The sequence below is a fragment of the Protopterus annectens genome, chromosome 14.part0 (assembly GCF_019279795.1).
Source record: "Protopterus annectens isolate FY-2018-M chromosome 14.part0, PAN1.0, whole genome shotgun sequence".
Lineage (NCBI taxonomy): Eukaryota > Metazoa > Chordata > Ceratodontiformes > Protopteridae > Protopterus > Protopterus annectens.
Window position 1 is genome coordinate 186,420,917 of NC_056748.1, and position 26,355 is coordinate 186,447,271.

Consider the following 26,355-nt stretch of genomic DNA (forward strand, 5'->3'; position numbering starts at 1 on the left):
AGAATAGTTGTGTAAGAACTTACCTTAACCTTAGATGTCCTTCTCTATGTTGCAGTATTCAGTCAGACCTTGTTACCCCCTCTCTTTCTGTTTAGCCACTTGAGGGGACAGATTTCCCTCCATCTTCCAGACTTGAGCATCAGGCATATGCCTCCATTAGACATCCCTTGGCCTGGTCTTACATGTGTGTCTGAAAAGCTTCCTCCTTCCTCTTCATTGCTTCCAGGTATACTACTGTATGCTGCAGTCCATTCTGAAGTGGGTATGTGCAGATATCACCTTTTATAGCCAATGTTGGTTTATGTCTTTGACATCAGATGTCACGCGTACCTCTGCTCCTAAGACTTTGGTATACTGACTGGATGTCCGGTGCTGCAGGCAGCAACCTCCCCACAGTTATGAATACTGCAACATGGAAGAGAAGGACATCTAAGGTTATGGTAAGTTCTTACACAACTATTCTTTCTTTCTTATTAATTTTATGAAATTAGATGTACCCTCAAAAGAGGAATGACTTCTAGGACTTTATAATGAAAGGTTTTGCTGAAGATGATATGGTCCATACAAGTTTTACTGGCATATGTATATGTTATCATATAAGGGACATTTATGAATGCTACTGATACAAATTATCACGTGGGACCCTTTTTAAGTTGCATGGTTTGCTGTGTTTGAGACCTCAGAAAATGTGAAAACATAGGCAGCCAAAAAGGCATGCAAATGAAGCTAATGAAAGTGGTGAACTTTTAGCTGTTTTCCACTCCACCAAGAAGACTGTGCCTGTCTGGGGAATGTAGAAGAATATTTAACCATAAAAATGTATTTTGGAGGAAAATGTTTTAAGGAATAGTAAGAGCTGAACATGGAGGGTGCAGTATAAGCAGAAGTAGAGGAACTACCACTAATGGTGATATAATTTACTGAGGAAATGAATGATCTGAAGATAGATGTTCAAAAGGAACACAGAAGAAGAAATTGAATTTAATCAAAGAGCTTGAGAAGGTGAACCCATGAGAATGTACAGCATGATGCTGATAGAAATGCAAACATTTAAAATTTTACTTCACTGTCTGTCTCTTTGTTATTAAGTTGTAATGTTTTTTTTCCCTCAAGGATCTGGAAACTCATATAGGTAGTAACCTAGCCTTCGACAAGCATGTGTCCAAGTTAGTAAGAAAATACTTCTATGTTATTCAACTTATAAGCAAGGGCATGCCATCTAGGTCTACAGTGGCTGTCATATCACTGTACTTGACCCTTCATCAGACCCATCATAGAGTATAATGCCCCTGTTAGTATGTACCTGAACAGATGCACGAAGCAACTGGAACATCCACAAAGATTCCTTACAAGGAGAATTCAGGGAGTAAACACAATGTCCTCTGCTGATCACCTCAATGCCCTGTCTGTTTCCTTGATATCAGGCAGACTTCTGAGAGGTGATCTTTGCCTGGCATACAGAGCATCCATGGACCCTGTTTTACTGTACCTTTTGCACATCAGCAAAACAAACAACATCACAACTGCTAGATTAAAAGACATTTTGCTTGTGACATAAATAGGACATGTTTCAGAGACAGATATGCTTCTCAGAGAATTCCCACTCTGGAACAGGCTTGCCAGTTCATGTGAAACAGAGTTCCTCCCTATCCCTTTTTAAGAACATCTTGGACCAATGGATGGGTAATTGGAAAGTCACTTTGGTCTGGCTCCTGTGTCTCTGTTGGACAGAGGTAGTCAGTAAATTACTCCCTGTAAATCAAATGTAAGTCAAATTTGTGGGTCACATTTGGGTTGCTCACTAGGCTTATAAGGGCCCTAGTAGATGTTAGCTTAGTGTACCCCTATGAACCTGTGAACCACCAAAACTGCAGACCATTGGGTCATGCACAGTGCTGACAGTTCATTCATTCCCTTCAGTGTGAATTCAATGACAGAATGGTTGTCATGCAGGTAGTCACCACTGCATTTTTGTTATGTAGCCCCAACATATCCTCACGTGCTAAGCCGTTAAGGAGAGGGACATGTAGTAGACTGGAGCATGTGGTCTTCGTTCAGTTTTACAAGTGAATTAGTCCCTTGGATGACTACAGTCCCTCAAGCAGACATTTCCTGCTAGTTCTTTAGTGTCCACCAAGGCTTCATTAACAGGAGGTGTGCCCTACAGTGTGTCCCTCAATTTCTCCTCTGAGAGAGATTAACAGGCATTTCCTCTTTCTCCTCTTTCTCCTCTCCTGTCCTCTCTTTGCTGCTGTATTACCCAAGCTGCTACCTAGAACCTGATAGGCTAGGGTGATAGTCAGGGCTTCGTTCCCTTGTGCTGCAGAGCCAGCCATTATCCTGTTTGTTACAGTCATAGCTACACTGTGTTAAGGCAGAATGAGAGAAGAGTCAGTGGTAACCATCCAAGAGTCACCCTCTGTTGTTAACATCAGCAGCACAGTAAGGAAGTACTAAGTATTGGAAGCATGACTTGACATATTGTTTAGGGAATTACTGGCCCTTGGCTAAAGACTTATGGTAGCACTCATCAACAGTGTTTTATTCCTTCCAAGCTTTCTGAAGTCAGACACAAGGAAACAGAATGGGATAGTGTGTGTTTTTGCTAGCTTTAAAATCCACTGACTATATACTTGTCATATGCAGGAGTGCTTCTGCTAGTTTGAAAGTCCATTGACTGTACAAGTACACCACCAGACTGCTTGATATGTGAAGCATTACAGAGAGTATAATAACCATCAAAACGGGCATCCCTGCTGTCCAAGGGGGAAGGGTTTATCTGTCAGAAATTTGAGACTTGATACCATGAGTTATGATACTTTGAAAATCTAAATTTGATCTTAAAAAAGCAAAGCAGCAAAAGTTGAAACTTACTGTTAGACAGTTAAAGATATATAAATATTTATATATTATTAGAGGTACATACTCATAAGCATGACATTAGTCAATATTTAACATTCTTCATTTAATTGTCATGTTTTCTTTAACTGTCACATCATTCCAATTCTTTGTAAGTTCATTTACTATTCAATGTATACAGCCTCTGTGGGTAGCCCAAGATCTTTTTTGTCAAGAACGTTTGGGGTCTCCCCACCTGCTTGATATGTTCAGTAAGATGTACCCCAAACAATATATTTGAATGGGGGCCTGATCGGTTCAGAATGTAGATGGTAAGGATACATTTGGATCTAGAGGAAATACTCTTTGCGATCAGCTGTGCTAGGTAGAAGGATTTCCTGACCACTGTTGCAATGTGATGATCAAAGGATGATCAAAGGAGAGGAACTTACCTACTCATATTCGCAGGTCTCACAGAACATCTTGGTATGCCGATTTATAAGCTTATCAACCTTGATTATTGCAAAGCTTACCATTGAACTCCTGGCATTCAAACCAGTTAAAAATGTGAGGTCTGGTTTACCAGGTTTAAAATCACTTTACGTTCCACACCATGCATTAACATGTGCACACAAAGCCTTATTTATTCTTGACGTTAGAATGCAACACATTCCCCTTGTTACTGTTGAGGAATTGATGACCTTAATTCTTTTTGGAATATCCTGAAGCTACTACTGAAAGGTGAAGTGAAATGCACATGTACAGGAGCTGTTATAATGTACCTTTTTATGTTTGCATATTTGCTGTAACCAGACAGGTGTGCAGTCAAAATGTCTCCGTACCGCTACAGTGTTATGCCCAAGATAATCTTGGTAATAGTGTTATGAGTTAAGAATTGTACCTTTGCTTTTTAAATAATCTAACTCTAGGTGGTGACTAAAAAAGGTCCCTCGTGGTCTAGTGCTCTTTCTAGAAAATAAAAATAAAAAATAAAATAAAAATGTAGTTATTTTAAGAGAACATCACACAGTCTTCATTCTTGTAATAAATGGTGTGGATACCCTCTACTGGACTGCTGACCAACACCTGTTTTGATCTACAGTGCCTCCGAAATGTATTTCTTTGAGCTAACTGATGAAATTCTGTCCAGAAACATTCTTACATAATTGCAGTAATGTTAAAACAACTGTTATTGTGTGTCTCCTGTTACAACATGTAGCAGACAGAGAGGAAAGCTTAACCCTCAGGGTATCATTTTCAACATGATGTATCCCCTGTTGTAGTTCCTTGTTGTGTAATATTCACAATGATGTAGTTACGTGCTCGTGAAAGCTTGTTCAGAAAATATATGGTATTCTTCCATTTAACAAACTTTTTTGTTGTTTATCAAATAGGCTTGAAAGATACTCCTACTCAGCAAGACTGGTTAATAAAGGTTCTTCCAGAAGGGTCAAAGATTGGTGTAGATCCATACATCATTCCTGCTGGTAAGTATATGCACTGAAGTTTGTGTTGACTTTTTTTTAGAATTGCTTTAGTTAATGGAGCTCCACAGTAGTCTTTATAAAAAAAGGTGTACATACCATATAAGTTAACATAGTTTTCATTGTACACATTGCAAAGGTTATGCATCAGTTGTTTCCACACACTGTTTACAGCTACTTCAGGTAATATGTATGTGTGTTTGATGGGCAGGGCACAATAAAACTATATGGAGAGTCATAACAGTTGTTGTCCACATCCTTCTGAATAGTAATGTCCAAATAATTATTATTTGTAAGTGATGGGTAACAGGAGAAACATTTAAAAAGCAATAATATTTTCCAAATATTCAGAAATCTTCATTATTTCATAACAAAACAACCTGACCATAAAATACATCCTCCAAATACCTCAGGTAAAGTTTTAAATAGTTGTATGAGGTATCAATCCCAAATTTAATTTCCCAGTAGTATAACACTAAATTGCAACTCACATGACAACCCCTGTATTTTGTTGGTAATATTCACATTTAAAAGAAAAATTATTATTCTGTAAAACCAATTCCATGCAGTAACAAGTAATACTGACCTCATTTGGTCAAACATTCCAGGCCCAGGATTTAGAAACAGGCCTGTCTGTGAGAAGTAATGCTGCAGAGAAAAAGCCTTTTAAGCACAATCATGGAAACCATTGATTGAGACACATTAGCCACAGTGAGGAAAGACCTCATTTTTGCTTGGTTTGCATGTCTCTGAATTACTCGATAAATACCACATAGGTTCATAGGTTCATAGGATGATACTAGGCTATTGGCCCAGAGGCCCTTATAAGCCTAGCTAAGAATTTCACCCATGTTTCCTCAAAGCCAGCACCTGTTTCCCTTGTCCATCAGGGACACAGTGAGATCCCAGGGGTGTATTTTCGGTTTCCCATCCAGTCATCCAGGTTCCTGTTAAAGAGGGCTAGAGAGGTACTCTGCTTGACATATAGAGGGAGTCTGTTCCACTTATGGGGGAGTCTTTGGGACACAAATCTGTCCTGCCAACAAGTTCTGTTAATGTCACAGACCAGGTTAAGGCCTTGTGTGCATGTTGCATGAGTGGAGTTTGTCTTATGGGTACGCAGCAACTCCATCAAGGCTGGGTCTGAAATGGGCTTGTATGCTAGACACAGGTCACCTCTGAGCAGTCTGTATGAGATTGAGTAGAGGGACAGGGCTTTTAGCCTGTCTGTATAGGATAGATGTTTTGAGACCCTGGATTTTCCTGGTCAGGAACCTCTGTGGTCTCTCCATCTGCTGCATGTACTTGACAAGGATACCGAAGGGCGTATTGTATTCGATAATTGATCTGATAAGGAAGGAGTACAGTGATGTTATGACCTCCTTGTTCCTTGATGAAATACCCTTATTTATGAGGTGGGCCATATAGAAAGCCTTCCGTACAATGGAGGCAATGTGGTGGTCAAAAGTCAGGTTGCTGTCAACCTGGGTGCCCAAGTTCCTCATGACTGATTGCATGCTTAAAACGTTGTTATTATGTGATAATTAGTGGGGATGCCATTTTCCCCAAAGGAGATAATGATGCATTTCTTGGCATTCAGTTTGAGGCCATGCTTCTGCCAGCAGTCATTAGTTTGGGTCAGGCTGTCTTGGAGGATATTCACATCACTAGGGGAATTTAAGACAGCGCCCAGCTTGCAGTCATCTGCAAACTTGGTCAGTCACAGACCACTGGTTTTGGCTTGCACCTCAGAAAAGTATATCCCAAACAGGAGAGGCCCCAAGACCGATCTTTGAAGTACTCCGCTCGTTATAAGTCTGCTATTAACTGCTCGTTGCAAGTCTACTACTAGAGGCGGCTTCCCATAATGTGACTGAGTAGGTTTTATCAGTGAGCCAGTTAGCTACCCATCTGGTAACATACGGGTTGATGCCTAGCTGGGAGAGTTTATTTATTATGCCTGAGTGGGGAATAGTGTCAAAGGCTTTGGCTAGGTCAAGGTAGGTAGTGTGCACCTTCTTCCCCTGATCCACGGCTTTGGTGACTGTTTCGAAGAAGTTGACCTAGTTTAACAGGCATGATCTCCCTTTGACAAAACCAAACTGTGTGGAGTCAAGCATTTGGAGGTTGCCAATGTCCTTGTTTATAAGGTCCATGATAATATGTTCATGGCCTTGCAGATCAAAGCTAGTTAGGCTGATGGGCCTATAATTTCCTGGGTCAGTGGATACTCCACCTTTGTGTAGAGGGATTACAGTGACTGTCCTCCATTCAGCTGGGATGAAGCCGGTGCTCAGGCTTTGATTGAATAGGGTGTCTTATGGAGCTGTGAGAGCTCATGCCTGAGTTCATGTAGGATACACCCAGGGATGTTATTGGGTCCCAGGGAGACTGTGTTTTTTGCCTTTGAGAGGGCATTAAGGACCTGCTCCTTGATGATGAGGGGAGGGGGCAGGTGCTGAGGATGTCCTGGTTTACTGATGGGGGGTAGGGGGTGAAGGTTTCACTGAACCTGTCTGCCAGCATGTTGGCTATATCTATGGCATTTGTGTATGTGGTGTTATTGAGCACCAGTTCAGAGCAGATTTGGTTGTTACCTTTGAGATTGTGGACATATGTGAAAAAGGTCTTGTGATTGTCCTTAGTGGATGTGTCCAATTTGGACTCAAAGTTAGCCTTAGAAGATTTCACCAGTGGCCTTATTTGCTTAGTCAGACAAAGGCAAGAGTGCTTCCCACTTGGCACCTGCTCCTTCTTGGTTGTGGACTGCATTTTTTACCTTTTATGATGGAGTTTGTTTATTGCTGCTCTCCATCAGACAGGTTTACTGTTCCGTGAGGAAGATGATTTGGTCCTGTCAGGTACTGCTGAGTCCATACAGCTGTGTAGATGCTCATATAGTTTTTTGGTGTAAGCTTGGACATTAGTGCTAGCTCCAACTGAAGGGACGGTGGCTATGAAGCTGCTTATACCTGCTCTGTGGAGATTGTAGTCAGCTTTGGAAAAGTTTTTTCGTTTGACTTTGATGGGTGGGGGGGCAGGGGAGATGGTGACTTCAAAAGTGATCACTTTATGGTCAGATCTTACCAAGGAGGATGACACTGTAGGAGTGATGCAGTAGCTACTCATGTTGGTTAGGAATAGGTCCAGGGTATTTTTTCCTCTCTTAGGGGTGTCAACCAGCTGATCCAATGCATTGGCATTGACGAAGTCAAGGAATCTATGGGCGTTCATGTTTGGGCTAGAAGAGATCTTCCACTCTATGGTTGGGTAGTTAAAATCACTCAGGATCAGGGTCGAGGGTTGAATCTTGATGGATTTAAGTAAGTCCAGATAGGTGGAGTGCTTGCAGGTCCTTTTCTGTTAACCTGGATGTAACCACGTCTGGAAGATGATGTATCAAGTTAACATAGACATCCCTCATCCCCCCACCATACCTCTTACCTGTCCCTGAATAAACAGAATATCCCTGATGTTGCGTTTTACTTTTCACCATCCCTGTTAAATCACAAATGAAGATCATGAATGATTCACAAATGAAAATCATGAATGATTACAGTCAGTAATGCCAGAAATGAGAGTTTTGTTTTCGTAGTGTTCAGAAAATGCATTGTGATGCAAGACTTGTTGTGCTCTTAACTGTTTGTGGACTAGAGTAATATTTAGAAAGGCTCCCTTGTGTCATTTGCTGCCCCTCCGGCTTTGCCTGAAAGTCTGGTGTATGGTTTCCCATACAAATTGGACCATTACAGTCTGTAGTGCCAGACATTAGAGTTTTTATACTTCTGAGGATACAGTGGTTTATGCTCCAAATCCTGTATTCTCTTAGCTGTGCAAGTGTATTAAGGTCATTATTCAGGAGTGCCCCTGATGTCTAGTGCCATACCATATCTTCCATGCTGCAAAAAGCACTCCACTCGTGTGTACTCACGTTCACACACACACACACACACACACACACACACACACACACACACCCCTAACTAAACCCTCCCTACTGCAACTAAACAAGGAGACACATACTCATGTAAATGTACACACGCACCTTATGTCACTCTTACCTCTGCATACATACATACATACATGCAGTAACAGACATATAAACACCCCAACACTACCTGCCTCTAAACTTCCCAGCACTTGCCTTTAATGGGATTGCTTCCATTGAGATTAATGGATGACCGTAAACTTTTGACTGAGTTAACTAACACTGATGGCAGTAAGGATTTATGCAGCTGAGTGGTTCTTTGAGTCACTCTGTGATTTAAAGCACTTGTCATGGCATTTCTTGGAGAGAGGACATGGTTGATTAGCGTTGTCGCCTCACAGTCAGACGCTGTCCAGTTCGATTCTCAGCTAGAGCATCTTCTGCGTGGAGACATGCGTGAATGGGCATACCTTTGTTGAAGGTTGTGTGTCAGGGCTGGTAACTCGGCACGTAAAAATCAACTACCAGTCATTAGCGGACTGGAGTTCTGCTGTGGCGACCCCTAACCATGAAAAGCCGAAAGACACAGCAACAACATGGCTGATTAACATATGCCACTCCCTCAGAATGCCTTATTAGTATTTGCAATAGGTTAGAGAGAGAAACCCGCAGTAATGCTTCACCTCTTCCAGATATGGCAGTGTGGTAAGCCTCTCTTTGAATCAGAAATGGATACCCCAAGCTGTAAAAATGACTTGCCTCTTCTGGTAACATTTCTGAATCTCAGCCTAGGAAAATAACATTATCTGTCTTAGCTATTCTGAGTCAGTGGCTTGTGGATTAACCGTAAAAATGGTCTTTAATATCCACTGCAACAAAAATAAAATTATTGTTGGTTTTTGTATTTCTTAAGATGTCTTAAGGTTTTTCCTTTCACGTATCACTTACCAGTATTGAATACATGGACATTACTAGTTATTGAATACATGGACATTACTAGTTATTGAATACATGGACATTACTAGTTATTGAATAAATAGGCATTAACAGTTATTGAATAAATGGACATTAGTAGTTACCAGGATGTGGTTAATAATTTCTATGGTTCTTTTTTATAGCAAAAAATAACTTTCTGTAAAGCTTATTTACATTTTATTAGTAATCGCCCACCATGATTGAAAAGAATATTGGTCAAATGACAGTTAGCCCCTGTTTTGTATTGCTTCTAACAGTAAGATATTTATGAATTATGTTGAAAAAGTTAAGCACGTGTTTTTAGATAAGGATTATCTTGATAAGCTTTTAGATTATTTTAAGGGAAAAATGTAACTTTTTTTTTTCCAGTTTTGGAAATAAAAACAACTTTACAAAAGAAACCAGGTGACACTAGTATTGATCCTACAATTAGTGAAGCTTTTAGGGTTTTCTGTGGACAACAAAATAATCTAAAACACTAAACCTCAGAAGGAATGACACTGCAGGAGCAATAATACGTCCTTTATTTAGACCACAGCACGTAAACAAAAATATAGCAGCATACAGAGAAATAAAACTAATAGTAGAATTAAGCGCTTTCATCCACCATCATGTGGACTTCATCAGAATCAATTAATCTATAAGCACACCACAATATATACGCATTTTGATGCCAATTCACAATAAAGTTTTTAAAAGGCAAGTGTTATACATTTAATAAAATAAATAATAAACTATTAAAAATCCTAGTAAAACACTACATTCTAAGCTTCCTACTATTTAATAAGTATGCTTAGTGTCTACAATATAAAATTGTGTTACTACCCTTCATTATTATGTACATTTTATTTCATGTAAATTTTTATCTAATTATGACTGTGCCTAGGGTCTGATGAATGGGATCCATAACTTACAATAAATTGAGGAGTATATGTAATAAATATGTTAAAAACATTCTAAAATGCTCTAATAATTAAATATGCATTTTTTTAAAAAATGTTTTTCTATGACTAAGTCATAATAAAATCACTGTAAACAAAAAATAAATATAATTCATAGCTCTTCAATAACCAAGTAACGTGCAACATATTAAACATAGATACTGAAGTTCGTATCATTCCTATATAAGTACGATTATTTAGCACCAATAGTCCATACTGAAATATAACAGTATGTGCATTAAAATAGTATAAAATATACTGATAATAATCTTCATCCAACATAATACCATTTTATAAAAACGGTTTTAATGTAATGTAATCATTACATCCTGGAAAATTTTATTATATTTTTTAAATTCAAACCCGTTTTATAAACAAATGTTGGAGCATTACCTACTATTTCCCGTAGGTCATGATCCATGGTAAAAATATTCCAATATTTATTTAATATATCCTTTATGTGTGCAGTTTGAGGTGAGTATTCTAAATGCTCCAATATTTGTTTAGAAAACGGGTTTGAATTTAAAAAATATATTGGAGAGACCTCAGAAAGTGAAAGAGTTAACCTTAAAACAAGGGGGTACGCGTAAATGCGGTAGATGCTCATACTGTCCGGTTATATATGAAGAGGATGGATTAGTGTTGGAAAATATTAATAGAACCAAGATAATGTTTAAAAGAGGCAATTGTAGCACCAAGAATGTAATATATATGGCAAAATGTTGTACATGTTTTACATAGGGAAAACCAAACGTATGTTTAAGAAAAGAATATATGAGCATTTATATGCCATAAAGAAGGGAGACAACACCAATGCATTATTCAGGCATATATACAACACTGATAATACACATTATTTTAGATTTGCCATATTGGAGATGGTTAAGACTAATATGAGAGGTGGTAACTTGAAAGCATTGTTAATGTTAAAAGAGGCTAAATGGCAAATATTAACGGATGCATCAAATTTTCCAGGAGGTAATGATTACATTACATTAAAACTGTTTTTATAAAATGGTATTATGTTGGATGAAGATTATTATCAGTATAATTTATACTGTTTTAATGCACATACTGTTATATTTCAGTATGGACTATTGGTGCTAAATAATCGTACTTATATAGGAATGATATGAACTTCAGTATCTCTATGTTTAATATGTTGTATGTTACTTGGTTATTGAAGAGCTATGAATTATATTTATTTTTTGTTTATAGTGATTTTATTATGACTTAGTCATAGAAAAAAATTAAAAAAAAAATGCATATTTAATTATTCGAACATTTTAGAATTTTTTTAACATATTTATTACATATACTCCTCAATTTATTGTAAGTTATGGATCCCATTCATCAGACCCTAGGCGCAGTCATAATTAGATAAACATTTACATGAAATAAAATGTACATAATAATGAAGGGTAGTAACACAATTTTATATTGTAGACACTAAGCATACTTATTAAATAGTAGGAAGCTTAGTATGTAGTGTTTTACTAGGATTTTTAATAGTTTATTATTATTTTATTAAATGTATAACACTTGTCTTTTAAAAACTTTTTTGTGAATTGGCGCCAAAATGCGTATATATTGTGGTGTGCTTATAGATTAATTGATTCTGACGAAGTCCACATGATGGTGGATGAAAGCGCTTAATTCTACTATTAGTTTTATTTCTCTGTATGCTGCTATATTTTTGTTTACGTGCTGTGGTCTAAATAAAGAACGTATTATTGCTCCTGCGTTGCACCTATTGAACATGGGCTTGAGGATAACTTTGCACAGATGCACTGGAATATTGCTTAGCCTTTAATTTGTCAGCACCTGCATGTCTTCTGTACTCGGTAAAAAATAAAGAAATAAATGAGGAAGAATGAAAGAAAGAAGAAAAAATGTGCTGTTTTTCCAGTCCTTCACTTATACTATAGCCACTGTAGTCCTGCTTCCTCACAATTAGGAATCTTGCTGTCCTCTGTGACTGACCTTCTCTTAGATAGCACCATGCTGAAAAACTAACTTGCAATGTCTGAACACCAGCATGGAGCAGCCCATATATGTGTACCTAGTCTAATTTGATTCTGTTCAGACAAAACTTATTTGCTGTCTTTGCATCATAACTAAACAGTCTAGGCCTTGACGCTATTCCATTGTACATTTCCTGTAGGCATCATCACCAAGACATGCCTGAGGAGTGGTAGTAATCAGGGTAATACATGTTATGGATGCAGAATCACCCTGTCTGGCATGGCATTGTAATGGTTCAGTTTTATGAATTAAATTATTGTCCAGATCAGCTATGTAATATCATACACAGAACCTATTTATGGAACTGCTAACAGTATTTAGGAGACCTTAGGTCCTTATACAGTCTACCTTCCTTGACTGTATGACAATCCCTCAGCTGCATATTCTGAATCAACACTCCAAACAGTAAATGCAGAGAGCCATAAACAAATGTGATATGCGAAAGGCATCACATTGTCTCAAAGCAATCCCCATCATCACTGATTGTCTCATGTAGTTAGTTGGACTAAAAAGGGCAAAAGGAACAGGCAGATAAGCTGTTTCTTAGCGTAATATCTCATGATGCAGCACTGAAGAAAAAATGTGTACCTAGTCTAATTTTTTTCCAGCATCTTTATTAAATTTCCACATATGACAAAGGCAATCTTACATTTATATAAATGAAAACCATGTAAACATTATAAATCATTTCTAAACCTTCTAGTGACTAGTCATTGTCAGTTAAGCATTATATAGCTCATTCAAATCCTGCCTCTTAAACCTTGTTCCTGCTCTGCATATACTGTTCCCACAATTCCCATGTTTTGTACCTCTTCTCTACAAAGATAGACAAAGTCATAATCAAATATTTTCTCTAGACTTCTACAAAATACGGAAAAAAAGTGTTGCATTTCTAACACAAGTCACAATATTATTTACATTATGACATTTTTGACTGTGGATAACTCTGATGCACAGAATTAACATTCATTGTACATCAATCTCCCTTCTCTTTCTTCCCTTTTTCTCCAACATTTTTGCTTAAAATTATCATAAAACTAACAGTTAACACTGAAGTGCACATATACGCTAAACAAAAGAATTGCCAATCCAAAAAAAGAATAGAAACCCAGATTAAAAAAAAATGTATATAAACAAAATATCATGCTAGCACCTTCCTCATCCTCCTTTATCTTAAGGAAGCTCTCATCTTAGCATTCCTATCTTAGATTCTTTTGAGCAAGTATTCATCCCTTCACTGTATGTCATCCTTGCAACTCAATGCTGAAAGCCCCCCTTTATGGTCCTGGCCTTTTGTCCCTTGTTAGTACTTTCTGTGTTACTTCCCTGTCCCTCTCTAAAGTAGACAGCTTACATCCTATTGTCTTCCATAAAAGCTCACAATATCTTGATTTTCTTTGTAGTACCAGGGGTACCACTGGGTTTGCATCATTCTAAATGGCTGTTCTTGGATCCTGGATTCGCTTCTGTGCATTCAACACATTGGGTAATGAGTGCCCTTCAGCACTCGTTTCTGTAGCAGATAGGGGTTTTACAGGATCAGGTTGCTAGCTCAACACCTAACTGTCCTCAGAGGGTGTAACACACTCACATCTAGGGCCAATTTAGAGTGTCCAATCCACCTACTGCATGTCTTTGGAATGGGGGAGGAAACCGGAACACCTGGAGGAAACCCACACAAACGCAGAAAGGACATACAGACTCTAGGCAGAAGGCACCCCAACTGAGAGTCGAACCAGAGAACCTCTTGTTGTGAGGCGACAGCGCTGCTACACCATTGAGCCGTCCTCTAAATGGCTGGTACTGTGCTGTAATTTGTTATAACCCCGCAATGGCAATTATTTCTATGAATAAGTGAAACCCACTTCAGCAGTGTCACCCTTTTTGAAATTTCTTAACCTACCCCAGAATTGTGTGACTTCTCAGTAAGCCCTATTAATTAAGGGCTACAGGAGACAAAGCCCCATGGTTATGCTTCATGATCCCCCTTCTTCTCCGCTGCACAAACATTTTTAAATTAAGTTAGTTTTATTTTCCATTTTGATGAAACAGACTCCTGCTGGAATGGGCCTTTTATAAATGTACCATATCTAAACTGATCTGGTAGGAGTAGCTGCTCTGAAATAATTTTTATTTTAAAACTGCTACTTTCCATAGTGCAATTTATTTCATCACAGTAGACTAAGTGTTTTTTGCCTTTGACTTTCCTTCATTGAGTTGTCACTGTAGATTTAGAAGTAATGTCCCTGGAATCCAAGGATCTGATATTGACAGTTTTTCATTTCATCCTAACATATGGTTTCGGATCCGATCTATTGGATCTGACTTGGCCGTTACTGAGCTTGTGGCAACCAAACAGCTGTTGGACACATCCCCTTACCCATTATGCATCTCTCCCTGTAACCTCAGATCTTGTTTGCTGCTTCACAAAGACGTTGTCTAAACCTTCTGCTCTTGGACAGTTAGATGATATTTTCAGACTTTTCTTAAATATCCTTGCTACTTTCAACCTTGGTAGTGCGATTATTTTTTCCTCCCCACCTTTTAATCTAAAGTCTTCTTTTCCCTGCAGTAACCATTTTTTATTACGTTACTTTCCTTTCCCTCCCATAGCCTCACCTTCCTGCTTTCTCTTTCACTTAAAAAAGAGAGTTTCTTTCTTTATCTCCCTTTTATTGTAATTTTCTTTCCACCCTGTTTCTATGAAGATTCGCTACTGTGTGTATGTGTATGCAATCTCTTCCATCCTGTACCTTTCCAGATGGCTGAGAAACAGGATAAGCCTGCAGGCTTTAAAAAATACACAAACTGCAGTCACAAAATTCCGTACAGTGATTCGCACACCTTGTGTTTCTACTGCTTGGGCCCCCACCATCTGCAGGAAGACTGTGCTATTTGCCACTCCTTTAAAAACCAGGCCCTGGTTGAAAGAAAAAAATAAACTTATTTTGAGAAGCAGGTTACCTTCATCCTTTGGTGAGGCCATTTCTGGTAGTGACCCCAAATCTGTGGCTAAATCTGAATCTGCTCACTTGAGCCCTGCTTCATCTTCTTCCAGAAGTATAGATGGAGGGAAGAAAAGACTGTCTTCACCTCCAACAGATACCTCAGAGCTGAGATCTGAAACTTCCAAATCTGATGACAGTAGCTCAATTGGAGCCTTTGGCGCCGAGCACTTCTTTCTCGGGTCCAGCGTCTTCAGCTTCATGTCTCTCTGGTAAAGATAGGTCAAAGCCATTGCAATCGGATCTGACGTCTAGTCCTTTAAAACCCATTGTTTCCCTGCCAAGGACTCAGTACTCCCCATCTGTAGACTCTTTGCCTTTGAGAGTACTGTCACCTTTTCTTAGCAGGCCAAGCACTACTATAGCATCCTCTTCCCATTCTTCCAGAAGTGTTATGGAAGACATTGTGAAACAGATGGTCCAGAAAATTTTATTGGTGCAGGGCATTACCAAGCCCCAAGTTGTCCAAGGTTTATTAAAGCCATCCACTCCCCTTCTGGTTCCTCCTTCGATTTCAGGACAAGCCTCAGAGTTTTTGGGTCCGATATGCTTGGTGACTTCCACTTGTATCTGAGGATTTCCCTTTCTTCAGATAGGACCTTTGCTTGGAGCTGTTCAGCTTTTTTGGAGCTGGAGAGCTCTAGGAGCCATAGTGAGTCTGGTTGGACCATGGGTGCATTTGACTCTCAGACCTTCTGAGCAATCTATGCACCTCTGGACTTCCATGCAGGAGAGCTTGGGTCTGGCTTCTACCCTGGGTGAGCTGTCTTTGGAACCAGAGAGGACTCCGTCCCACAGGCATGACTTGCTGGAGCTAGAGTCCTTCTCCACTCAGGACCAGCCAGCCTTTGGGGCTCTGGAGAGGGATATGGCTGCCACTGCAACTAGGAAGTCATCTCCCCTCTCGGATCCTCAGTCCCATCTATGCCCCCTTTGTACACTTTCTGACTAGGGCATTCCACAGGGACAGAGGGACCTTAAGCCCCAGATTACTTGTTGAGGAACCCCTGCTTTTTCTGATACTTCCCCAGAGTATCCTGCTGAGGAGGTCCCTTGGAAGAGTTCTTGCAAGAGAAAGCATTTGGACTCCACTAAGGAGTCAGCCATGGAAGACACCGACCTCGATGAGGGGGAAGGGTCTCCACGGTCACCTCCTGAGGATGTTTCCTTTGGGGACATCTTGGAGGTTTTAAAATAGAGAGGTGGCTGGCAGTCCAGTAATCCTTTGCCTGAGGAGTCTGTGTAAGTGGTGGCCTTTAGATCTCAACCAGCTACCTCCTGGGTTATTCCGTCTGCCTATGAGCTCTTAGACTTGCTCTCTCGTGGGTGTGGGAGAGCCCAGATTTCATCAAACAAACCCTGTGGCGATGAAATAAGATAATCACTGCACCAGCTGGCAGGACATTTTGGACAAAAGGGGTTGCAGTAGATGCCATGGTCGTGGTGACAGGTACCAAAAAGGAACTACTGGAGGAGAGTTCCACTCTTCATACTCCTAATAAGGATTCCAGGATGATAGATAGATGCGGGAAGCGAGTCTTTTCTTCAGTGACCTTTGCCTTACGATTGCTGAATTACCTTTCTCACTTCACCAGGTTACAAAAGGATCTGATCAAGGAGCTATCAGATACCCTCCTTAAGGGAGCAGTAGCTGAGGGAGCCCGAGAAAAGGTTTCCTCCCAGCTGACAACCCTATATTCTGTAGCTAACTCTTCCATGAGGCTCATTATGCATGCAGCCGAGGGAACTAGTAGAGTGGTGGGTTCCGGCATATCTATGAGGAGGCATACTTGGATGCACCTGTGTGACTTTGTGGAGCCTTTTAAGTCTTTGTCAGTGCTCCCTTTGATGGTATATCCCTTTTCAGTCCAAAGGTCAAAGATACAATGTGAAATTGTTCAATCTCGCCGTTTGTTCTTACACACGGGTTCGGAGCCGATCCTCGGCTCCGAGTCGGCCGCATCACCTGCTCCGCATCTTCGAGAAAGCTCGAGGCACAGTAATATCCCATGATCCTCAGGTGCTAACCCTCAGATCTAGTTTGCCGCTAGCAGCAGATCGCATCGAGAGGCTCGGGCCAGTAGAATGTTTACTATATATTTCTTGTTATATACTTCTAATTTTATTTTTTATACTCTTTCTTTATAGTGTTTGATAAGTTTATTATATAGTTGTTGTTTAAGACTAGTTTAGTTAGTTTGTTACCTTAAAATTCTTAGTAAAGGCCTTAGGCCGTTTTTCTGTAAGAATTTACAGTACTTAAAAAAAAAAAAAAATAATAGTTTTTTGCCTTTAACTTTTTCTATTTTTCATATATATAAACTTAAACCCGAGTTTCAGGAGGCCCTTGACAAGGCTGAACAGGTTTCAAAGTCTTCGAAGGGGTCGAAGTCTTCAAGAGTGTTGGAGCCCAAGTCATCGGCTCCGGGCACCTCTTTTCAGATTCGGACACAGGCTCCTATGACTTCGGTGCTGGGTGTCGAGACCTTATCTCTGCACGAGGCTCAGGTCTTGGAGCCAGTATCAGAGGTACCACCATCTGCTATCCTTCGCTCGGTGACGGCTTCGATCCCTTCGACCCGTTCTTCGAGGCCACTTTCTAACTCCGATGTGGACCGAGTGGTACAGAAGCTTATGGAGAACTCGGCTTTGTCCAAATTAATCGAGGTTTCATCCCAGCTGGTTTCGAAACTCAAAGCTATTCCAATTCCCTCAACACTTCCTCCTCCGAGACCCATCGAGTCATCGGTGTTAGGAGTCGAAGAACCGATGATTGTAGAGCCCTCGGTGCCGAAGCTTCCAGTAGTGCTATCGGCTCCGTTGACCTCGACTCCTTCGGAACCAGCCAGAGAGTCTCATAGCCGAAGATCTTTCCTGGGTTCCGGGGGGGATAGTTGAACCGAGATATTGGTTCCGACTCTTCCCCTCGGTGCCTCGGCTCAGATCAGTTCGGATCCGTCCTCGGTGTCGGAGCCTGTGGTTCCGATTCCGGAGAAACGACCTCCTTCTTCGGATCAGGTCGGATCTTCGGGTCGGGGCACCAGTGCCTTTGACATCATGAGGAAGGTCTTGTCTGATCAGACACCTACTTCATCAGTATCTTCATCTCCTTCCCCAAAAGGTCCGCATTCTGCTTCTGTGCCTTCGGTACCTACCAAGCGTCGAGACCCGATGCCTCAGAAGTCCCCACAGGGCGACTCTGGTTCCTCAGATGCATCCCCAGAAGCTCCCGCTGAGGATGTTCCGAGGAAACGACTGTGCAAGAGGAGGCACATAGATTCCCCTCAGGAATCTCTCACATCTGATACCAATTTAGATGAAACAGAAGGGTCCCCACGGTCCACCTCTGAGGATGTCTCGTTTGCAGACATTTTGGAAATCCTGAAGCAAAGAGGGGACTGGCAAACCCTTACCCCTTCTGTGGATGAATCAGTCTTACTGAAGGCATTTGGGACTCAACCTTCTACCTCCTAGGTGACTCCACCCTTTGACGATCTCATGGATCTAATAGCTCGGAGGGCTTGGGAAACACCTGATACAGTGGAACCAGTCCCTCGTAAACCCAACAAATACATGACGGCTCCCCAAGATAAATCCTATCTTACAAAAGGAGTTCCCGTAGATACTATGGTGGTGGTGGCGGCCACTAAGAAAGAGATGTCTGAATCATCTTCCTCTGTCCATCCTCCTAATAAGGATTCTAGGACAATGGACAGATATGGGAAGCACATTTTTAATTCGGCGACTTTGTCCATCCGATCGCTGAACTACCTTACGCATTTCACGTGTTTACAGAGAGATCTCATTAAGGAACTAGGAGATACTCTCCAGGGACACACAGATGCTGCTGTCGCCGAGAAAGTGACAGCACAACTTAACACCATAAATTCCATAGTCAACTCGTCCATGAGGCTGATTTCATACGCAGCCGAAGGGTCGAGTAGAGCGGCAGCTTCAGCGATCGCCCTGAGAAGACAATCCTGGTTGCGCTTATGCTCCTTTGCGGAAGTCTTTAAGTCTTCCTTTGCCAATGCCCCCTTCGATGGTGCCTCCTTGTTTGGGCCCAAAGTAAAGGAGACTCTCACGAGGTGTGAACAAGAAGGGAAGACCCTGTCTGCCATAGGGGTCCATTTTTCCGTTCCATCTAGACCCTACCCTAAAGGGCAATGAGGAGGACAAATGTGATTCCGAAAGACTCTGGGATCTTTTCAGCACACCCAAAGTGACGCCCCCTCCAGAGGCAGAGTAGGGGGAAGTAACTGAAGACGCCGCCCAGCCAGCAGAGGGGGTCTGCAAAATCAGGGTGACAGAGAGACCTTCTCTGGAAAGCCCTTCCAGCACTCCTGAGTGCAGGCCCGGCTGTCCTACTCTGGAGGCAGTCGGGGGTTGCTTGGCTTTATACCCAGAGGCCTGGCTAAATCTTACATCAGATTACTGGGTAAAAAGCATAGTTACCAGAGGCTACAACATCCCCTTCATAAAAATGCCACCCAACTCCAAAAAACTCCCAGACGTTACACCCAGTCTGCGAGACCAAGCAACCATAGAGATAGGAAGGTTGCTCGAAAACAGAGTCATCCAACCAGTCCCAGCGGACCAAATAGGATCCGGAACTTACTCAAGGTTCTTTTTAGTTCCAAAGAAAACAGGGGACTGGAGGCCAATTTTAGACCTCAGCAAGTTAAATACCTTTGTGAAAAAGGAAAAGTTCCGGATGGTCACGCTTCAGTCAATCCTCCCTTTTCTGCAGAAGGTTGACTGGATGTGCTCTATAGATCTCAAAGACGCATACTACCATATCAAGGTGGCCAGGGCATCCAGAGATCACTTGCGCTTCCGGCTGGGAGCCAGTCATTTCCAGTTTCGCGCTCTGCCCTTTGGTCTCACCTCAGCCCCCAGGGTGTTCACCAAATGCATGGCAGTAGTAGCGTCTCACTTGAGACGAAACGGATTCCGGGTGTTTCCTTATCTAGATGACTGGCTCCTATCCTCCACCACCGAGTATCGTCTTCTACAAGCCAGGGACTAACACCATCAGTCTTTGCTCTTCACTAGGCATAACGGTGAATTTTGGAAAATCTGTCTTATCGCCGTCACAGCGTATCTTATTTATAGGAGCACAGCTAGGCACTTCCCTGGCTCAAGTTACTCTCCCCCCACCAAGAGTATCAAACCTCAGGCATCAAATTCCGCTCCTTCTTCACAACAAGAGAGTCCCTGCACGACAAATATTAAGAGTGCTAGGCTTGATGGCAGCCTCCCTTCTTGTAGTTCCTTTAGGCAGGATGCACATGAGGATTCTTCAATGGATGCTATTCGCCCAGTGGTCTTATCTACAACTTCCACTGTCTCACGAAATCTTGATCACGAATTCTTGCAAGAAGGATCTCTTGTGGTGGATACACAGTCAAGAGCTAACACTAGGATGACCGTTTGTCTTACCCAGTCCGGTAGCAACTCTAACAACGGACGCTTCCCTGATAGGGTGGGGGGGATTCTTTCAGGGACAAACAGTCCAAGGTCAATAGTCCATCTTGGAGTACAATCTGCACATCAATGTTCTAGAGCTGAGGGCAGTGTTTCTAGCGTTGCAACACTTTCACAAGTCCTTACCTCGGGGAACAGTGACAGCTCAGACAGACAACATGTCAGTGGTCTGGTACATAGACAAGCAAGGGGGAACCAGATCTTACCTGTTATGCAGAGAGGCCCTCAGAATTTGGCAATGGGCAAAGTCCACTGGATGCTTTCTGATAGCAACGCACATCCCAGGGACTTCCAACGTAATCGCAGACAGGTTGAGCAGAGCCATCCTGTTCCCTCAAGAGTGGTCCCTCAAACCTCAAGTGGCGGAAGAGATCTTCCTTAGATGGGGCCAGCCTTGCTGCGACCTGTTTGCATCCCCATTGAATGCCAAATGCAGAAACTACTTTGCCCTGTTACCCCCTCCAGGGGGTGTCCCCAGGGACGCACTGGTATACGATTGGCCCCCGGGTCTCCTTTACGCTTTTCCTCCTGTTCCACTAATTCCCAGGTTTTTGCAGAAAGCCAAACGTCTGGACAGGACCATAATACTGATAGCCCCATTCTGGCCTCGACAAATCTGGTTTCCCTTCCTTCAATCTCATCAAGTGGAGGAACCATGGATACTGGACCTGTTGACAAATTCGTCGGGAGTTCCTCACACCTTCCTCAAGTCCCTCAAACTGACAGCTTGGCTGCTCCACTTCCCATCTTAGCCAGGTCGGAGTGACTATCCCCTGCAGTACAACAAATTATTGTATCTTCTCACAAACCATCTACAAGGAAATTGTACAACAGCAAATGGAACCGTTTTGCACACTGGGCCTCCAAACAAGGTATAGATCCATTCGGGGCTCCAGTACACAAGATACTAGATTTCCTTACCACACTTTTTCAAGAAGGAGCATCAACATCCACCATAAGGGTTCAACTGGCCGCTATATCCAATTTTCATATTGGCCGTGAAGATGATTCTCTTATGTTCCACAGGCTTTGTAAAGCCTTCATGAAAGGTACCTTTCACCTCCATCCCCCCTTTCGTAATCCAATAGCCCCTTGGAATCTAAAGGTCATGCTGTCACAACTCATGTTGCCCCCATTTGAACCAGCAGCCACAACTCCGTTAAAATTTCTTTCGTGGAAAACACTTTTTTTGGTTGGCATCACTTCCGCCAGGAGAGTTTCAGAGTTGCAGGCTCTATCTATTCGACCCCCGTACATGATTTTTCATCCAGATAGAGTAACCTTGCGCACCAATCCGTCCTTCCTTCCGAAGGTTTGTTCGATTCAGAACATCAATCAATCTATCGAACTACCTACCTTCTTTAAAAATCATTCCAGTAAGCTAGAATACACATTGCACAAGTTGGACGTTCACAGACAACTACGATTTTACTTACATAGGACAAAAGAGTACAGAAAGTTGGATCAACTATTTGTCTCATATGCTGACCAAAGAAAAGGACAGGCAGTAACAAAGGTTACCTTATCCAAATGGCTCTCAGATTGCATAAATTTGGTATATGCCGAATCGAAACAGCAACTCCCTTTCAAACCCAGAGCTCATTCTACAAGGGCGATTGCTACCTATTCAGCCCATACCGCTCGTTTGCCTTTAAATACCATTTGTGCAGCGGCAACTTGGGAAAAACCACATACTTTTATCGCCCACTATAAGCTAGACAAAAGCTCCAGAGACAGGGCGACGTTTGGTTCCACTGTACTCAAGAATGTTCTCCCTTGAGCCACCCGGGAATAAGGAGCTAGGGACGCTACCCGTGTGTAAGAACAAACAGAGAGATTGAACAATTTCACATTAAGAAGTTATGTCTTACCATAACGATCCATGTGAATTGTTCATCTCGCCTTTGTTCTTACATTGCCCCCTCCATCCCCCGTCCTGCGGTCTGGGAGAACGGTTTTCAACTAGATTCCTTTTCAGCCTTTTCTAGATATGGTTGGCATGTTATTCTCCATTAGTAATGGCATCTTTTCTCCTCTACTTGACAGTAGGGTTCCAGACACTGTGTAGTATCTGTTTATAAGTGTTCTAGACACAGTTCTAAAAGGGATTCTTCTGGTATAGCAAACTAGATCTGAGGGTTAGCACCTGAGGATCATGGGATATTACTGTGCCTCGAGCTTTCTCGAAGATGCGGAGCTGGTGATGCGGCTGACTCCCGAACCCGTGTGTAAGAACAAAGGCGAGATGAACAATTCACATGAATCGTTATGGTAAGACATAACTTCTTATTATCCAGGTGTGAAAAGGAGGGTAAGACACTTTCTGCTGTGGGCATACATTTTTCTGTCCATCAGAGACCTTATCCTAAAGTTCAGAGAGGTGGTGGTAAAATGTGGTTCAAGAAATCACAAGAGTCTTACCAGGAAACATGTGGAGAGAGTCCCCCCAGGGGCAGAGGGGGGAACAGTTCCAGAAGATGCCGCCTTCATGGCAGCGGAAGCCTGCAGAACCAAGGGTCCAGGTAGCCTTTCTTTGTGAAACCCTTCCAACACTCCTGAAAGGAGGCCTTATTACCCACCTCTGGAGGCAATTGGCGGGGGGGGGGTTGATTGTCCATGTACTGGAGAGCCTGGCTAAAAATAACCACTGACATATGGGTGTAGAGGATAATATCCAGGGGTTAACTAATCCTTTTTCCCCACTAGCTCCCTCTGAACAAAAAAATCCTGGATGTTCCACCCCATCAAAGGGGTCAAGCAGTCAATCAAATTTGCAAACTGCTAGACAAAAGGATCATCCAAAAGGTCCCCCCAGGCCAAACAGGATTCAAAACTTACTCAAGGTTCTTTTTAGTTCTAAAGAAAACAGGGTCTGGAGACCAATGATCTCTGCAGATTAAACAAGTCAAGTGCAATGCCACAAGTTCTGAATCATTATGGTACAGTCCATACTTCCTTTTTCGGAACAGGATGATTGGATGTGCTCCATAGATCTTCAGGATACATACTACCATATAAAGATGGACAGAAAATCCAGAAGGCACTCACGCTTCCAGCTGGGAGCCAGTCATTACCAGTTCAGAGCGCTGCCCCCCTCCCCCACCAGAGTGTTTACCAAATTCGTGGCAGTGGTAGCGGCTCACCTGAGATGACAAGAATTCAGTGTGTTTGCCTGTTTGAACGACTGGCTCATTTCCGCCCCGACCAGGCATCTACTTATCCGAGCAAGAGATTGTGTTATCCAAATCTCTACAGAGGTAGATATAACCATAAATTATGAGAAGTCACACTTGGATCGTACTCAAACTGGAGTTTAAAGGAGCCATTCTGGACAAAGCTCAGATGATTGCAAGACTTCCACCCCAAAGAGTACTGACAGTCAGGTGCCAGACACACAAACTACTCCAGAACAAGAAGGTAGCATGTCTTGCAGGCTCAAAGTTCAATGGCTGCAGCTATAATCTTGTTTTTGCTGGTGAGATTCCACATGTGACTACTACAATGGCTTCTGGCTGCACAGTGGTCGATTATCCACCAACCAATGTCTTATCAAATCCTCATTATGGACACCTGCAAAAGAGCCCTGTCATGGTGGATTTTTCCTACCATTTAACATAAGGTTGGCCCTTTGTTCCCCCACAACTTCAGGCCACGGTGACCTCGGACACTTCTCAGATAGGGTAGAGTGGCATTATCTGAGGAAGATGGTCCAAGTCACTTAGTCTGCTGATGAGGCCAATTTACACACAAACATCCTGGGGATGAGGGCAGTGCTCCTAACATTGCAGGCCTTTCAGACTGCTCTTCATCTGGGAACAGTGGCAATTCAGTCAGACATGTCTGTGATCTGGTACATAAACAAGCAAGGAGGATCATGATCATACCCCCTGTGTCAAGAAGTACTCAGAGTGTGGCAATGGGCGATCTCATTCAACTGCTTTCTTGTAGCAAGGTGATAGTGGACAAGCTGAGTAGATCATTCTCATGCCTCACAAGTGGTCCCTCAACCAGAAAGTAGTGGAAGAAATTTCCAGGCCTGCTGCAACCTCTTTGCATCCCCTCTGAAAAACAAATGCAGCAGCTAGTTTGTCCTAATCCTCCTGATGGAGGGATGCCCTTATACAAGCTTGGTCTCCTGTATGCCTTTCCTCCTACCCCTTGATCCCAAAATTTCTCCAGAAAACAAACAGGTTGAAGAGAACAGTAATCCTCATTGCCCCATTTTGGCCTCGACAAATCTGGTTTCCCTTCCTTTGCCCTCATTTACAGAAGAAACCCTGGATTCTGGAACCAACTCCAGACTTTCTGTTACACTCAACAGGAATGATTCATTTCAATCTTTCCGACCTCAGGCTTGGTTCCTCCAATTCCATTTATAGTCAGACAGCCTATGCTGTCCTCCCAGTCCATCATATTTTGCTATCACCCATAAGCCATCCATTCAAAAACTTTATAGAAGCAAATGGAAGAGGTTTGAAATCTGGGCTCAACAACATGATGTAGATGCTTTCACAGCACATATACACTCCATTCTAGAATTTTTGGCTCACCTGTTTGACAGTGGGGCAGCTGCCTGTACAATTAAGATGCAGTTAGCAGCCATCTCTTATTTTCATATTGGAAAAGACATCTTGTCACTGATTTTCAACAAGCTTTGCAAAACCTTCTTGAAATGGACCCTATTACTAAGGCCACCTCACAAGGATCCCTCTCCTCTGTGGGACCTAAACTTGGTGCTATATTGTATCATTCAACCCCCATTTGAACCCACAGTGACATGTGACATAAAATTTTTGTTTTGGAAGACTATCTTCCTAGTGGTCATTACATCAGCAAGAAGAATATCAGAAATTCAGGCTTTGTCTTCCCAACCTCCTTTACCCGATTTTCCATAAAGTCAGAGTTTTCTTGCGCACCAACCCATCCTTTCTACCTAAAGTTGTTTCTGAGACTAATAACAATCAGACCATTAACTTGCCCATTTTCTTTTCTAACTTCATTAACAAAGGCGAATATGTACTGCATGTGATGGATGTCCATAGGCAATTATGTTTATATCTGTACAGGACAAAATATTTTAGGAAGATAAATCAATTGTTTATTTCCTTTGCAGGCCATAGGAAGGGCCTACTGGAATCCAAAGTTACTCTAGCAAAAAATAGCTGTCAGATTGCATTTCGTTCATCTACTCCAAATAAGGTATAGGTCTTCCCAAACCTGTTCGAGCTCACTCAACCAGGGCCATGGCCACTTTGGCAGTTTTTCAGGTTAATGCATCCATGGACGAAATTTGAGCAGTGGCCACTTGGGCTAATCATCATACCTTTATCACTCATTACAAATTGGATTTGGTCTCCAGGGTAAGAGCCTCTTTTGGTTCAATGGTTCTCAGAAACATGATTCCACCCAGGATAAAGGTAGTTGGGGACTCTGTCCCATGTGTGAGGATGAAATGAAAAATTGACAGAATCAGATAAAGAAGTTATGTACTTACCATAACATTCCGTTTTGTTGATTTTTCATTTATTCTCACGTCGTCTCCCTCCATGCCCCTAACCCTTTGCTTCTGGTAGAGCGGGAAGTATAAATGTATTGCTTCTGTTATCTTTCTCCATACCTCAGAAATGATCTCTCTAAAATTTCCTTTCCATATTCTCCATCTGGAGCTAGTC

The 26,355-nt window shown here is 41.9% G+C and overlaps 1 protein-coding gene across 1 annotated transcript in view; it reads left to right on the forward strand.

Annotated features, from left to right (window-relative positions):
- XPNPEP1 (X-prolyl aminopeptidase 1) overlaps positions 1 to 26,355 on the forward strand; it is a 1,046,907-nt gene that overhangs the window by 272,392 nt on the left and 748,160 nt on the right. The window contains exon 4 of the mRNA XM_044055946.1: positions 4,233 to 4,325. Coding sequence (XP_043911881.1) covers positions 4,233 to 4,325 — 93 coding nt within the window. The remainder of the gene's footprint in view (positions 1 to 4,232; positions 4,326 to 26,355) is intronic.